Source organism: Rhinolophus sinicus, chromosome 14 (genome assembly GCF_057876585.1).
Source record: "Rhinolophus sinicus isolate RSI-liver-muscle chromosome 14, RSI-T2T, whole genome shotgun sequence".
Lineage (NCBI taxonomy): Eukaryota > Metazoa > Chordata > Mammalia > Chiroptera > Rhinolophidae > Rhinolophus > Rhinolophus sinicus.
The window spans coordinates 185,901,683-185,918,238 of NC_142514.1; the positions used below are offsets into that span (position 1 = coordinate 185,901,683).

The following is a 16,556-nucleotide window of genomic DNA, read 5'->3' on the forward strand; positions in this document are numbered from 1 at the left end:
GCAGGAAGGAATTCTGGCCTGGAAACACGGTGGGCAGTGCCTCTTCTTGTGGCCTCAAGACAGTTGTCACAGCTCCTAGCCACACATCCTCGAGTGCAGGCTGCAAATAGGACAGAAAGGATGGGGGCCACAGGGCTTTCTCCCATACCACTCTCTCTTTTATCAGAGGAAAACCCCAGAAGACCCTGCACACTGTCCCTTATGTGGCATTAATGGGAACTCGGCCCCAGGCCCTCTCTTAGCCTATCGGGACACAGGTGTACAAGATGCCAGCAGACGCAGACCAATCCCAATTCTCTTCAGGGGAGATGGGCACCGCCCAAATAAAAGGTATTTCTGTGGGTGACAATAGCCATCAGTCATACTGTACAGACGTTCTGCAGACACTTAGCCCTCACGGCCAGTGTATGAGTACTATCATCCACACTTTAGGAATGAGGAAACTGAGGCACAGAGAGGTCAACCAACTTACCTAAGAGTACACAGCCACGGCCAAAAGAAGCAGAGCCAAGATGTGAAGCAGGCCCCCCAGCTCCAGAGTCTACCTTTATAACTACTGTGTGAAAGTGACTTTCAAAGAGGGACATGGTGACCGGACCACAGGGGTGGGGTGCCAGGGCTGTCCCCTTTCATTTTAATGTCCCAGAGTGGTAGTTAGTGTTTATTATCCCCATCTGAGAGATGAGGAGATTGAGTCTTCGTATGGTTTACATACCTTGCCTGAGTCAAGGTTAAGGGAAGAGCTGGGGCTCGGCTCAGCCCTCAGGAAATTTGAACTGCCTCTGGGCCCTTCTCCCCACAATAGCTGGGCATTTTTATTAGATTGTCCCGTCTGATGAATGCAATGAAATCGTCCAGAGAAGCAAGTTTCAGGAAGCTTATGACTTGCTTTTGAAACATAATTATATAAATGAAAGGGACAGAAATCATCCCCCGTGTATGGGAGGCTGTGAGACGCTCTCGGACGGGATACGGGTACTGTGCTGGGACAATGGGGCGGCCGGGAGGCAGCACAGACTCTCAGTGGGCATCGGGGGCCAGTCCCTTGGGGGCCCGGCACAGGTCCAGGGGTTCTGTCCCAGCCTTGGGGGTCTGGGGACACCTTTGGATGTAGCATCACGACCCCTGGCTCTGGAGCCAGTCTTGGGTTCAAGCCCCAGCTTCTACCAAATCATAGGCTGCGGGGTGTTGGGCAGATTATCTCCTCTCTGCAAGTCTCAGTGTTCTCCACAAAAGGATGTGGAATTGAGTGAGGTTATACGGGTAAGGGCTTTTCTGTAAAATGCTCTGCAAATGTGATTTTCTCATCCATGTTCTTGGGGATTGACACACACCAAGCACACTCCCAACAGGCTCATTGATGGTCCAAAATTTCAGTTAACTGATTGACCATGAGACATAGAACTGCCTTGGAAACTGGAATACTCAGGCTGATGACCTCCCCTGCTTAGTGGCCACTCAGACCTGTTTCCTCATCTGCGAAATGGAAAGATACAGGAACCCACGTGGGGAATTATTTTGAGAATTAAATGAGATTAATAAGTAAAATGGTAGCTCTCTTTCCCTTTCCCCTCATTTCCCGACCCCCCACCTTAGCAGGGTACACAGCAAACCCAAGTGGGGTGGACTCAGGAACTAGGAGCCCTCGGTTCACTCCAGGCTCCAGTCCCATCTCTACCCCAAACCAGTGCCTATGGGCAAGTCCCTTTTGCCTCTCTGGTTTCAGTCTCTTCCTCCTACAGGGAGGACCACATCTCCCACCATCCACCCCCACACTGCTCTCCCAGCTCAGAACTTCCCCGAATGGCATTGTCACGCCACCATCATTAGGTTGCTTACATAATCTAGATAAACTTGAGACACATCCACATCTCTGTGACACACTCTGATCTCACAGGAACCCTCCTCTGTGAGTTGCCTACCTCTCTAGAAAGGAGAGGTGGCCCGGGTCATACCCAAAGTTGACAACCGACTACATCATCCAGAGCCGAGGCTGGCAGCACATTTGTGAAGATACAACCCTAGGCATAGTAATAAATTCTACCCCTCACCACCCATATTACCTTATTTTCTGTACCAAAACTTTAACAGAAGAACTAGATTTTCTTCTGGTTTTTTTCCATGTTCATTGTCTTCCCTACTGAAGCTTATACGGAAGCCTCCCAATCTCTGCAGTGTTGTTCAGATAAATACTTCTGGGAGGTAGTTTAGCTGGGTGGTATACACAACGACACCGAAAAGTCATTTTAGCTTCCTGAGCAATTCTCCATGGTTCATTCTTGCCTAGTTTTTATTAAAGTACCACTTGTAGGCTTCCCCCCCCAATAATAAAAACAATGCACATTCGCCATAAAGTATCTAGAAAGTACAGAGCAGCACAAAGAAGGACATGAAAACTACCCACGATCCCACCCAAAGGCAACCAGTGCCAACATCCTGATGTATCTCTTTCCAAGAAAATATATGTTTATACAGAGAAACATAAAACACTAATTGCATATAGTAACAATATCTTCACATATAGATGTATGTTTTTCTTTTTACAAATTTGAGACTTAAAATTTAATTTCACTTTCAAGAATATTTCATTTCATGTAAAACTCATTTTCTGAAAATTCTATTATTTTGATTAACAACATTCTAGAGTTTTTAATGTACAAAGTAAATTTTACATAATACATGCTTCATCTAAACACAGACTGCTTTCTTTTTTGAATTTGGGCTCATTGTATACAAGGTGTGACCAAACAATATGGTGAATGTCTAAATAAAAAAAAATATTATAGTAAAATACATATTGCCATTAATCCCCTTCAAAATACTCCCCCTCGCTTCAAACACACTTATCCCATCATTCTTGCCACTTTCTGAAGCAGTTCTGGAAGTCCTCTTTAGTGAGTGTCTTTAGTTGTGCTGTCATGGCTGCCTCGATGTCCTGAATCATTTTGACTTTGGGGCAGAGCCAGAAATACGGGAAATGGCACATTGAAACTTAGGAACAGTGTGTGGCAAGTTTCAACTTGTTCGGTGTAATCAGTCAGATGTGAGCTACGGTTAAGAGAAGGTGTGTTTTAAAGTGTGCCATAAATCATCCTCCATCATGACAACGTTCTGTCACATATCGCTTCTGGAATAAGACAATTTCTGTCAAATAAAAACATTATAGTGGAATATATGGTGATGGAAGGAGAACTGAATCTGGGTGAAGAACACACAATGGGATTTATAGATGATGTGATGCAGAATTGTACACCTGAAATCTATGTAATTTTACTGACAATTGTCACCGCAATAAATTTAATTTAAAAAAAAAAAAAAAAAAAACATTATAGTGTGTCCTCATCCACCTTATTCACTGGATGTGGCACCATGTGGCATCTGGCTCTTCCCAAGTCAAAATGACCATGAAAGGAAAATGTCTGAATCGATTCAGGACATCGGGGCAGCCACGACAGCGCAACTAAAGACACTCATGAAAGAGGACTTCCAGAACTGCTTCAGAAAGTGGCAAGAACATGGGATAAGTGTGTTTGAAGTGAGGGGGAGTGTTTTGAGGGGGATTAATGTCAATGTGTCTTTTACTGTAATAATTTTTTAAAATTTAAACATTCACTGTGTTGTCTGATCACACCTTGTATACTTGTTTGTAACTTGCTGTTTTTAAAAAAGTTTTTTTCCCATTTTTAACAAATAGGACACATTTTACATGTTAATGTAGAATTCTGTGGTTTCCATAAATGCATATAGTCTTGTAACCACCACCACAATCAAGATACAGAATTTTGCCTGTCATTAGCTAGTTATCTAAAATATAATTGTGAACGTCACCAAGCTTTCTGTCATTTGGAAGTGCAGTGATTTAACCAATCTCTTATTGTTGGCCATTTAGGTTGTTTACCATTTTCCTCTTACTGATTTTGCAATTGGGGGCGGGGAGGGATAAATGAATGAATGAATGAAAAGTGAAATCTGGGATCGCATTTCCCTGGAGGTATACCAAACGGGCTTCTCCCTTCCCTGCTGGGGAAACTGCTCATCCTTCGAGAACCAGCTAAAATGTTTTCTCCTCTGCGAAGCCCTGGTGATGCTAGCTGGAGAGTTTGCTCCTTCTTATTCTAAGGTCCCACAGCACCAGTCACACAGTGTTCATAGGACAAACATTGCAATAGTCTGTTTCTCTTCTCTCTTCCAGGCTGTGAACTGGGGGGAAGTGATGCCTTAATTCTGTCCTCCCCAAACCTAGGCCATGCCTGGCTCATAGTGCCCTACAAACATTCAGATGTAAACGAACATTCTGCCCTGTTGAACTAAATTTTGGTATTTTGTCGATTTCTTAAGAGACAGGTACTTTAGGAGCATGGTGCAAATATGAGCGGGATGAATTCAGCTGGTACGTATTTGGAGAGCCGGAAACTTTCCTCTGTTTCAGACCTTGGCTCAGGGGTGCAAATTCGTATGTATGTGTAGTCACTCACTAAATATTGAGTGAATAGACATGAATGAAAAAGGTGTGGTCCTGGACTCTGGGAGGCGAGAAAGCCAATCAGAGGTAGCATCTCGACTTGCTGGGCTCACAAAGGAGAATCAAGGAATCCAAAGGGTTCACCCACCCTTCCAAGCAGCCTTTACTTAAACGTGATTAGTTCAGGGGCTGCTGGCTGCCCCACCACGGACAGCTGGACGGTGCCCAGTGGTGCCTGGCAACAATTCCCTGGCTGGTTGGTGAAAAGTTTGTGCTCCAGGAGTCAGATCCTGAGGGGGGAGCACCTGTTTTTATTTATTAAGGCTGTATTTGTTAATCTCCGTATCTGCGGGATCCAGCACAGGACTGGCACATGGCTCATGTTTTCAAAAGTTTGCATAAGGATAAGTATGAATATGTGTAGAAATGTCTGAGACGGATAAAAATGACTACCATTCCAGAGCGCCTCCCCAGCCAGGTTCTCCACTCCTTGCTCTTTGCATATGTTCTATTTTTTCTACCAGCCCTGGGGTAGGTCTGCATCACTTTCCCATCCTAGAAACGAGGTGAGTCCCAGACGAATTCCCCTGAGTGGCCCAGGCGCACACCGCAGGGAGAAGTATGTGCTGGGAGTTGCACCCGGCGTGCCTGCCCCAAGGCCTGCCTCTCGACACGGCCCCAGAAGCCCCAACACCAAACGCGGCCGTCTCTGCCGCCCAGCAGGTGAAGCGCGGCCAGTGGGTCTCGCGTAGAAACCGCGTCCTTCCGAGTCCTGAAGGCTCAGTTCCCAGGAGGCTCTGGAGGTGACACCGCGGGCTCCGACCTGTTGCCAGCCGGTGACTTCCGCCCGGGCGCGCTCTCCCGCAAGGTGTGTAGACGTGACGTTGGGCAGGTGTCTGGCTCAGAACCTGATGCACAGTAGACGCTCAGTAATGGCTTTGGCGTCCCCGCGCCGTAGTTGGAGAGTTTGGGGAAGCCCAGAGGTGGAAGATGCTGATGGGGCGCGAGGACCAGGGCCCGAAGCCACCGCTGGGCCGGGGCGACCCCATACAGGTGGGGCCCGGAGGGGCGGGGCTCCGGCCGCGCCCATCCAATCGGCGCCCGGGAGGCGCAGCCCACCCACCTGGGGAGGCGGCGCTTGCGCAGTCGGCCGCCGCGGCGCTTCCCCGTCGCCCCTCCTGGGGGGCGGGGCGGGGCGGCGGCGCTCGGCGCTGACGCTGTGCCGTCGCGCCCGACGTCGGGCACGTTGACGCCGGCGTCGCGCAGCCGGGCCCGCTCCTGCACTCCTCCAGTGTCCGGCCGCGGGCCGGCCTTAGTGACTGGGGGCAGCGGGCCCGGGGCCGCGGGCGCGGGGCGGGCGGCGGGCGCGGGCGCGGGCTGCCTTCGTCGGGCTCCGAGCTCGCCCGGAGCGAGCGGCCGCCCGCGAGCCGCCGCGGAGCCTTCTCGCCCGCTCCCGCCGGCGAGCAAGGTAAGGGAGCGGGAGACTGAGGCAGGTTCGGGGCGGAGCGGAGCCCCGGGCGCCGGCCCTCCCCGCGGCGGCTGCGCGGCCGATTAGTGTCCGCCCGGGGTGAAGGGTGCCCTGCGGCGGGTGGCGGGCGGGGGCCGGGGACGAGGCCCGCGGCGCCGGGCCCGGCGGGAGCGCCCTGCGAGCGCCCGCGGACTCCCGGGGGACGCGCCCCTGCCCTCAGGGACGGGCTGTCGGGACCGCTCGCTGCCCCCAGCCCTGACCGCAGCGCCCGGCTGCCCCCAGCGCCGGGGGCGAGCACCTGTGGCCGCTGGGAGCCTCACGTAGGCAGCGCTGCTGCTGTCGGTGGTTCTCACCATCCCGGCGGGGCTCTGGGGTCCCTGCAGCACCAGGGCGGGTGGGAGTGGGCTGGAGGTTCTCGGCGTCAGGTGCGCGGTCGTGGGCATCTCCCTCGGGGCTTCGCCAAGCCCGGGATGCGCCGCAGCCTCGGGAACCGCTCCCTCGCTCCTCGCCCCACCGTTGTGTTTGAGACACTTAGTAGCCTCGCGTAATCTCATCTTTCACTTTTCCTTCCTTCCAGCCGTCCTCGGCTGCATCGACCTGCTGTATTTCCACTGTGGAATTTTTTTTTTTTTTGCCTGTTAACTTACATAAGTTAGGTTGTCTGACCAACCACGAAAGCCGTTGAAAAACTCCTCTCCCAACCCTTAACGAATCCAGCCCTTTTGGGGCGCCCCAAACCCAGCCCGGAATTCAGGGAGCCGTCAGTTCTTCCCAGGAGCTGACTGCACACATTCCTGTAAGATGCCTGATGGGTTTTGTACTTGTCAGTTTTACTGGCTGTATGCTCCTTCTGTGCTTTTCCTGAAAAGTGATTGGGTGGCATGTGTTTTGACTTTCTCTCCCCCACCGGGAAATAGGAAAAAAAATAGGTTACAGAAGCACACTTGTTTTCAACCACTGGAAGTACAGCCTTGCAAACGAAATACCAAGGGTTTGTTCTTTATGTGAGGGGTAGTCTTTGGTCTTTACCCCTTCCTTGAATTATTGTCTATTTGTGTCTTCCTTTATCTTGTGTGTCCCATCGCTTAGGATTTGCGTGTGTATGTTTTCCCAGGTTGTTGATGTTCAGGGCATAATTGTCAGACCTGAGAATGAAGAGGTCGTCAACCTTTCATTTTTTTAGCTACAGATGGGTGTAAATTTGCAGATTTGTGGGAGAGGCACTTAGTAACTGTAGTCTGGGTCTTTCATTTCAAGATGATGTGCGAGGTGATGCCGACCATCAGTGAAGCAGAAGGCCCCCCAGGAGGAAGTGGGGGCCATGGGTCCGGTTCCCCTTCGCAGCCAGATGCAGACTCACATTTTGAACAGTTGATGGTCTCCATGCTGGAGGAGAGGGACCGTCTTCTTGACACGCTGAGAGAGACTCAAGAAACGCTGGCATTAACCCAGGGGAAATTACACGAGGTTGGTCATGAAAGAGATTCCTTGCAGAGGCAGCTCAACACTGCACTTCCACAGGTATGGATGCTTTTCACGGGCAGCTTTACACATTGTTTTTCACTAATTTTTTTTTTACGGTGTCATTTTCTTTGGTGTTGATATTTTAGATGAGTATTTTACATAATCATTTGTGAAATGGTTCTGGCATTTGTAAGTCAGTCACGTATACATGAAGGTCCTGAGGATTACACTTAGGGGGAACAAACTCTGTGGTCCTCTAAGTTGTGTGAAAACACCTCATGACTCGCGTTCCTTTCTTCGAGGCCGCAGAAGGAACTGCCTAGATTTGGGATGGTTCTCCAAAGTTTTTGAAAATGGGCCATGAAGCAGCTATGTGGTGCCTTTCGATTGTTGTCTTAAGGCATTTGGTGCTAAATATGTATTTCCCATGGATTGTATCTTGTATTTCCAGTTTCCTAATGACATTCAATGGACAAATAGGATTGGTTTCACAGGAAAACTATTTTTACAGCCTACCTTTATCAGAACACCTGCATTTTGTAAATCAAATTTGTTTTAGGGACTAGAATACTGGAGATGGATTCCTTTGTAGCGTTCTCCTTGGCAGATGAGAATTATAAAGCTTAGAATCACACTGGAGTTGTTCATCTAAGTATATTACATTTGGCCCAGTGTTTCAAAGCCTTTTCTTATGGAGCTGAGTGAGGATTTAATGAGAGGTGAAGGGAGAAAGTGTCAACTGAAATGTAAGGTTAATGGCACAGAGCATAGTGGGAGACAGGAAGGGTACTTGGGTGTTTATGAGCTGTCTAGGTGCTGTGTTACTTATTCATAAGAGGTGCCTCTTTGCTTCCAGGTAGACCTGAATAAGCATACATTGATAGTCTCATGGTGGGGCTGCAGTGGTAAATTAGTAAATGAATAATTACTAGCCTTAATGCGTTTCTTGGCTTTAGTCAGTCCTCGTGAAAGATTGATAAGCCAAGCATTTGGATTTCCTTTTTAGCAACAATAATTTGATGTCAATGCAGTAATGTTTCCTTTTTTGGATCAGAGAATCATTAAGATTTTTCTCATTCTTATTTTCTAAATTACCAAGTTTGTTTAGGTCACATTTTATTACAAGAAGCTTAAAAGGATTGGCCAAATTATCTTTTACCTGGATTTAATTGTGTTTGTAAATCTTTTCTGTGTGTGTGTGTGTGTGATTGTATTTGTTTTAACGTAATTCAAGGAACATGTACTCAAGTATAATCAAATAGGTATTTGATAAGGTAGTTTTTTGAAAGAAGGAGCACAGGACATAACAAGGAAGGGACAGGCGTTTTCTACACTACGGTCTCACGCGGTACAGGGTGTCACACCAGTGGGGTGAGACAGTTGCTCAATGATTTGTTTCTAGCTACTGCTCAGTGTGGTAACCTGGAAATGCCTCATTGAGTAGAGAATGCGGTGATGTCACCTGTTCACATCATGGCCTGAGCACGTGAGTCCAGCATTGCAGAAACAGGAACCATTAGGTAAACGTGTTTTGGACCCTTCCCTTTTCTTTGTCTCATGTTCAGTGGCCAGTAGTGTAACCAGACAGACACATGAGTAAAGTAAGTGCATTTGTACTTCTGGCACATTATGTAGCCAAGTAATAATATACTTTAAAAACTGTAGCTATAATATACATCAGAAAAATTCACAAATCATAAATGTTCATCTCTGAATGCTTCCCAAAATGAACACACGCTCGTAACCACCACCTAGAACAAGGAGTAGAACATTACCAAGCTTCCCAGAAGCCCCTCCTCTCCACTCCCAGTAATTGTCCCCCAATGCTAACCACGCTCTTGACTTTTGTCAGATTATTTTGTCAGATTATTATATTGGTTTGTGCTGTCAACTTTATATAAATGAAATAAAGTAAGACGTGTATTTTGTTTCTTGATTCTTTGATTCAGTGGTATGTTTGTGAGCTCCATCCATGTTGTCTCATGTCACTTGTTCATTGTCATCTGCAGTCTAGGAGGCCAGTGTATGCATGGGCGTACCATCATTTATTCTTTCTACTGTTTGGGGGTACTTGGGTTGTTGCTAGTTTTTGCAAGTGCTGCCCTGAATATCCTTGCTTGTTTTTTTGGTTTTTGTTTTTTTCTGTTTTGGTGCAGATATGTAACCATTTTTACTAGGTGTGTTCAAAGGAGTGACGTTGCCGAGTGATGGAGTGTGCACGTGGTCAGCCTCAGTAGGCACTGCCCAAAGTGGTGGTGGTGGTGCCAGTTTGTACCAGCACCAGCAGAGTGTGAGCAGTCAATTCTCTAGGACTTGGTTTTGTCAGTTCTTTCCCTCTCGCTGTCGGTGTTGAGTGGAAAGACCTCCGTAAGGTGGGAACTTGCAGCTCCCGACATGCGGAGGCAGACCTGCCCGGCGTGTGTTTGTCGGCCATTGGGTGTCTCCTCCTGGGAGATGATTGCCTTTTGCTCATTTTTGGATTGGGTTGTTTTGTTTCTTACTCATTTGAAGGAGTTCTTTTTATATATTGAGTACATATATGTATGGCAGTTTGGTTTTTTTTGCATTCTTGTATGTTTGCCTTTTCACTCTTGCACTGGTCTTGATAAACAGAAGTTTTAATTTTAGTGTAGCCTCCTTGATACTCTTTGTTCAGTGTCATGAAGTTCATCAAGATACTATCCTGTAAAAGCTTTATTTTTTTACCTGTCACATTTAGATCTGTAATCTATCTGAAATTGATTTTTGTTTATGGTGTAAGATAGGGGCCAATATTCCTTTTTTTTCTCTTAAATATGTGGATATCCAGTTGACCTCACACACCGTATTTTGCCGTGTGTAGTGCGCTCCCACGTATAATGAGCACCCACGTTTTTGGCACAAACTTTCAGGGAAAAAATCTTTTGTTTTTATATTTTAATTCAAATTTTTATCTGTTTACATTTAGGTACTTGTTTTTTGTATTATAAAGGAATTTTAACATTTATTTTTTAGCATATTATGGTACAAGAAATTTTATGTAACAAATAATTACAAATCACAAGAACAGATAGAGGTACAAGAAATTTTGTGTACAGTAACAAACTTAACGCATCATAGAAGGCCAAGAACTCTTCATCGTTGGAAGATTGTCATAAGTCCAAAATCGATTATCATATTCCAGGATATTATTTTGCATATGGATATCGCTGTTGATTTCTAGTTACACTTTTAACTCATAAGCATAACTGAAAGAATTAAAAACATTATGTAGGTACGGAATTAGTACTACCCATGTATAACGTGCATCCTTATTTCCCCCTCACAAATCTGGGCAAAAAAAGTACACATCATACACGGCAAAATACAGTAATTTATTAAAAAGACCATCGTTTCCCGAGTGCACTGCAGTGTCATCTCTGTCATACATCACGCGACTGTAGATGTATGGATCTGTTTCTGCACTCCCCTCTGTTCCATTGATCTTTCTCTTATCTTTGCACAAATGCCACAGTGTCTGAATTACTGTAGATTAAGCCAGTCTTGGTATCTGGTGATGTAAGTCCTCCAGCTTTGCTCTTATTCACGATTACCTGGCTACTCTTGACTCTTTGTATTTTCAGATAAATTTTAGGATTTGTATGGCAATTTCTCCCCAGAAACTATGGTGGGATTTTAATTGAGGTTGCATTTAATCTGTAGATCAGTGTGGGAGAAGTGACATCTTTTTAATACTGCTTTTATAATCCATGAACACAGTATAGCCTTTCATTTATTTAGATCTTTAATTTTTCTTAATATTTTGCAGTTATATATACATATCTATATATACCTTATACATGTTTAATTTATTCATAGGTATTTGATGTTTTGATGTCATTAAAAATTATATCTTTATAAATTGTGTATTACTAGTATATAGAGATAAAATTGATTTTTGTGTATCCACTTGCTAAATCCATTTATTTCTAATAATAATTCTTGTATTTTCTATGTGTACAATTATGTCTGCAAATGACAGTTTCTTTTTTTTTTTCTTTCCCAGTGCTGTAACCATTTTTCTTTTCTTACCGTATTGTACAGGCTAGGATCTCCAATACAGTGTGGAATAGAAGTGGTGAAACTAGGTAGCCTTGTGTTGTTCCCAATATCAGAGGGAAAGCTTTCAGTATTTCACATATATTTGATGTAGCCTCTTTGTAGATATTTTTATCAAAGTATAACTTTTTTATTCTTAGTTTGCTAAGAGTTTTTTAAAAAACATGAGTTAAATTATTATATTAATTTTCCTTTAAAATTTTTTCTTTTTCTTTTTCAATTACAGTTGACGTTCAATATTATATTAGTTTCAGGTGTACAGAATAGTGGTTAGACATTTGTATAACTTACAAAGTGATCCCCTGATAAGACTGGAACCTGCCTAGCACCGCAGAGTTATTACGATATTATCGACTATATTTCCTATGCTGTACTTTACATTCTCCTGCGTGACTGTTTTGTAACCGTCAGCTTGTACTTCTTAATCCCTTCACCTTTTTCACCCACCTCCCAACCCCTCTCCCATCTGGCTACCATCGATTTGTTCTCTGTATATATTAACTTAGAAGTGTTTTCTGCATCTTCAGAGACAACCAACTGATTTTTCTTTTTCGTCCCCCCCCTTCTGCCACCCGCCCCCAAACTCCAGTTCAAGCCGTTGTTTCTCAGTCTAGTTGTGTAGGACACAGCTCCCTGGCCCGTGTTGGTGTTATGAGCCTTGCGCTCTACCCCCCAGCCCCCAAGTCAGTCCCCAGTCATTGGTCGGCCACTCACAGCATGGTCGGCCTCTCACTTGCTGGCTGCCGGCTGCTCACAATGGCTGCCGGCCACTCATGCTGGCTGCCGGCCACTCACGCTGGCTGCCGGCCACTCACGCTGGCCACTGGCCGCTCATGGCAGCACATGGTAGCCCACGGCAGCACACAGCAGCCCACAGCCACTCACACTGGCTGCCGGCCACTCACACTGGCCACCAGCCACTCCTGGCAGCATACAGCAGCCCGTAGCAGCTCACAGCAGCTCACGCTGACCTCCGGCTGCTCATGGCAGCCCAGCTCCAGGGAGAGCTGTTGTTCACAATCTTAGCTGTAGAGGGCGCAGCTCACTGGCCCATGTGGGAATCGAACCGGCGACCTCGGCATTAGGAGCACGGGGCTCCAACCACCGGAGCCAACGGGCCTGCCCTGATTTTTCTTTTATGTGGTGATTTTACTTTTTTTTTTTTTTTAATTTGTAATTCTAGAATAATCCCAACCTGATTTCAGTATAGTCTTCTTTCACTGGATTCTTTGGTTACTATTTTGTTGAGGATTCTTAAATCTGCCTTCATGAGAGAGGTGGGTCTGTAATTTTACTTTCTTGTATTGTCTTTGTTGGGTTTGGTATCAAGGTTATTCTGGTCTCATAAAACAAGGTGGAGAGTGTTCCTTGTTTATTCCCGGAACGGTTCTTGTGAGACTGGTGTTTCCTTCCTTAGATTTTTGGAAGACTTGGTTGGCAAAGCCAGCTAGTGTAGGGTTTTCTTTGTGAGAGGCTTTAAATTCAGATACACTTTTTATGTAGAAATAGGATTTTTCTGATTTTCTATTTAATCTTATATCTGTTTAGGTAAGGCATTTTTTTTCTCTAGGAATTTGTTCAGGCCACCCAAACTTTCCAGTTAATGCATGTAAAGTGGTTCATAATAGCCTTATTATCTGAAAGCTCTGTTGTAATGTCCCCTTTAAATTTTTTTTTATATTGGTAACTTGTGCTTCGTCTGTTTCTTATCATTCTTGCTAGAGGTTTATCACTTTTATTAGTGCTTCCAAAGAACCAACTTTTGGCTTTATTGATTTTTTTTCTATTTAACATTTGTTTTCAATTTCATTAATTTTTGCTCTTTTTTCTTTCATCCACTTTGTGTTCTGTTTGCTGTACTTGTTTCTAGTTTCTTGAGATAGATGCTTAATTTTTAGCCTTTCTTCTTTTCTAGTATATGCATTTAAGGCTATAAATTTCCCTCTAAGCACAGCTTTAGTTGCATTCTTAAGTTTTGATAAGCCAAATTTTTCTTCTTTTAGGTAAACATATTTAAATTTTTCTGTTGTATCATTTTTTATTCATAAAGTTTTTAAAAAATGTATCACTTAACTTCCCAGTGTTTGGGTGGATTTTCTAGTTATCTTTTTGTTGATTTCTAGTTTAATTTCATGAAGATAACTCTTTTGGGCTGCTATAACAAAATACTATAGACGAGCTGTCTTATAAGCGACAGATATTTATTTCTCACAGTTCCGGGGGCTGGGAAGTCCAAGGTCAAGGTGTCAGCAGAATCGATGTTGGGTGAGGGTCTGTTTCCTGGTTCATAGACAACCAGCTCCTCACTGTCCTCACATGATGGCAGGGGTGAAGGAGCTCTCTCCACTCAGGACCTAATCACCTATCAAAGTCCCTGCCTCTTAATACCATCACCTTGGGGGTAATGAATTTGGTGGGGGGGGGGGAACATAAACTGTCAATCTACAGCAATTCCTAAATATACTCTGCATTATTTCATTCGTTAGAGATGTGTTCAGCTTTCCTAATGGCCCAGCATATATTCATTTTTTTGTGAAATATTCCTCGGGCACTTGAAAAGAATGTCATTGATGGGAATACAGTGTTTTCTGTATATCAGTTAGATCAAGTCTGTTTGAAAGCAACAAACGAGATTTTTTAAAGATGTCACATGCAGAGAACTGCAGTATATGAAACCAAGAAAACAGTATCTGTTTAGGTTGAATTGTGGGTGGGGCCCCAGACTTTGTCCATGTCGCTCCCAGAGTCTGCTAATCACTGGGTCCGTGCTATATGTCGGACCCGGAACACCTGAGGCAATAAGGTCTGAAAATTCCAACTTGGTGAAAAGTAAGTCTACCTGGGTCAAGTGTGTGGATTGTCACAGCAGAGGTTTAGGTGAGCTGACAGCAGTGTAAAGTGTGCTGGGTGCATTGGAAAGGCAAGAAGGTGGATGCGAGAGCAGGGGGAGCTCGGATGCTGGGGAGACAGGGAGACAGGAGTGGGGCAGGGATGCTCCTGAGCATTCTACAGGCAAGGAATTACCTGCCGCTGGGGCCCAGGTGGAGGAGCCCTGGTGGAAAGCAGCACAAGCCTTTCCCAAACGTGTGATCCCGAGTGCCGCGTACGTACTCCGCCGCCGTAGTGCAGTGCTGGTGCTCTGAGTGGGGTTCTGTCACGCACGTCCTTGCCGAGCTGCAGTGAGTGAGGAGATCAGGGCAACTTCGCTCATAGTCAGGATGGGCTGACATGAGGCAGTGGACGCTGCTGAGGGTCAGTTCCGCTGAGAGCCGGGAGTTCCCATGGTGCCCCTGCCGTGTGCCTGCTGACGGCCTTTGTAGCAGGAGTTGGCAGAACCCCTCTTAGAAGACTGTGCTTGTTGCCTTTGTTTGTGCCTCACGGACAATTAACCATGTCCTTTCAAAGTAGCACTGGCCCATTTGCATCTTCTCTCTCTTTTGCGCATACTCAGCCTGCCATCTTTCTGAAAGCAGCCCAACCTCCTTGTCTTCCACTCTCTGACCTTTAATTGTCTGCGCGGGACAGTCTTCCACTCTTGGTTGAGCCCCTCTGGGACTTTATACTCTTCCAGGTTTCAAGTTCCGGGTTCCATGCTCCCTGGAGACAGTGGGCAAGGCAGGCAGGGTCCCTGTCCTCAGAGAGCTGACATAACTCACATACCCCTCCTTAGCCTATACAGCTTGTGAGGCGCAGCCTGGCCAGTGAGGAGTTAAGCGGAAAAGCAGGGCCAGGGTTGTGTGGGGCGGTGCCTGCTGGCCTGCCCAGATCCAGGAAAGGCCTTACATTGGAGCTGAGATCAGAAGACTGAGGCAAGGAGCCACCTGTGAGACAGCTTTCCCAGCGCTGTGGCTGCGGGGCTAAGGCCGGAGGCAAGGAAGGACTTGGCCTTCCTTCCAGCCCTGGAAGTGGGGCCATTGTTCCTGGAGGAAGGGGAGAGTGGAACAGGTGGCCACGTGGGCAGGGCCGGTCCGATGGAGCCTTACTGGCGGAGGTGGGGTTTTTGTTGTAAGTACGGTCGAGGGCCCGCAGGCATTGTGGCCTCAGCGGGGAGGGACTGACGTGATTTGGTTGAAATTTTTGCGAGATCGTACTGATGCTGCTTGGAGAATGGGTTGGGGGTGGGGCAAGAATGGCCGCAGGGTAGAAACTGGGGGTTAGAGTAGTCACTTCTGCACAGGTGAGCTATCAAGTTAGTGCTTTAGGCAAAAATGGAAAACTTTAACATGACCCATCCCATAAAGCACGGAACAGTCTGCACTTTTACGTTATGTACAGAAACACAAGCTATTTGATGCCCTGTGCGTAGTGTTTATGTGTCTAGGCGTCCGTGTGCGTTAATGTATCCGTGTACGTAGAAGTGCGTGCTCCGGGCCAGGCACTGTTCTAGGTGCTGAACGTCCACTGTGTAGTCAGGGGTACGCAGCCCAAATGTGCCTTTAGTTGTGCAAAGAGAAACAAGCATGAAAGACTGCGCGGTTCAGTTTGAGCAAATTAAATGCATGGACGGTGCAGCTGCAGAGCAGGGGCCGTTTTTTTCCTCTGTGTGGGCAGGGCCTGGCGGGGCCGGGCAGGGCGGGTGGGGGTCCTCGCTAGTTTCAGCTCAGCTGCCCGCTCAGCTCCTCCGCTCTCACTGCTCTTTCTGCAGCCACCTTCCTGAGCCCCATGTTGCATCCCTCCATGTGGGTGCACTTTAGGCTCCTTAAATTCAGCTTGGGCCCAAACCATCTTTTCCCCACCACAGCCCCTCCTGCTGTGAGCGGTTTAGTGTTCTACCTAGTCAGGTGGTAGAATCCAGAGACAGCTTGGCATCTTTTCTGCACCTGCCTCGTCCTGCTAGTCTCCAGGTCCTGTGGAGAGGACCTTTCCTGTCTGAGAGGCCACCTCCCAGGTCTGCTGGTGAGATCTGGACCCTTTTTGTCCTTCGGCCTGTCCCTCTGCCCCGCCGGTGCTGAGTTGTGGGCAGCCCCTCACTTCTCTGTGAAGAGCTGCTCTCAGGGAAGGCTTTCTGAGTTACCCGTCTGGACTAGCTACCACTGAGTAATCTGCTGACTTTTGGAGAACCAGTGTGTAAAGATCCTCAAAACT

At 46.5% G+C, this 16,556-nt stretch overlaps 1 protein-coding gene across 11 annotated transcripts in view; it reads left to right on the forward strand.

The window, feature by feature from the left end:
* The first annotated feature begins 5,311 nt into the window (after positions 1-5,311).
* PPFIA1 (PPFI scaffold protein A1) overlaps positions 5,312-16,556 on the forward strand; it is an 83,913-nt gene continuing 72,668 nt past the window's right edge. For 9 of the 11 annotated variants that reach the window (XR_016018427.1, XR_016018426.1, XM_074336871.2 and 6 more), the window contains exon 1: positions 7,188-7,451. Coding sequence is in view for 9 of the 11 variants with exons in the window: in XM_074336871.2 (XP_074192972.1) it covers positions 7,188-7,451 (264 nt within the window). In the remaining 2 variants the exon portion in view is untranslated. Of the gene's footprint in view, positions 5,331-5,765; positions 5,931-7,187; positions 7,452-16,556 lie in introns of those variants that run through there. The other 2 variants (XM_088789771.1, XM_074336869.2) reach the window with 2 other exon arrangements.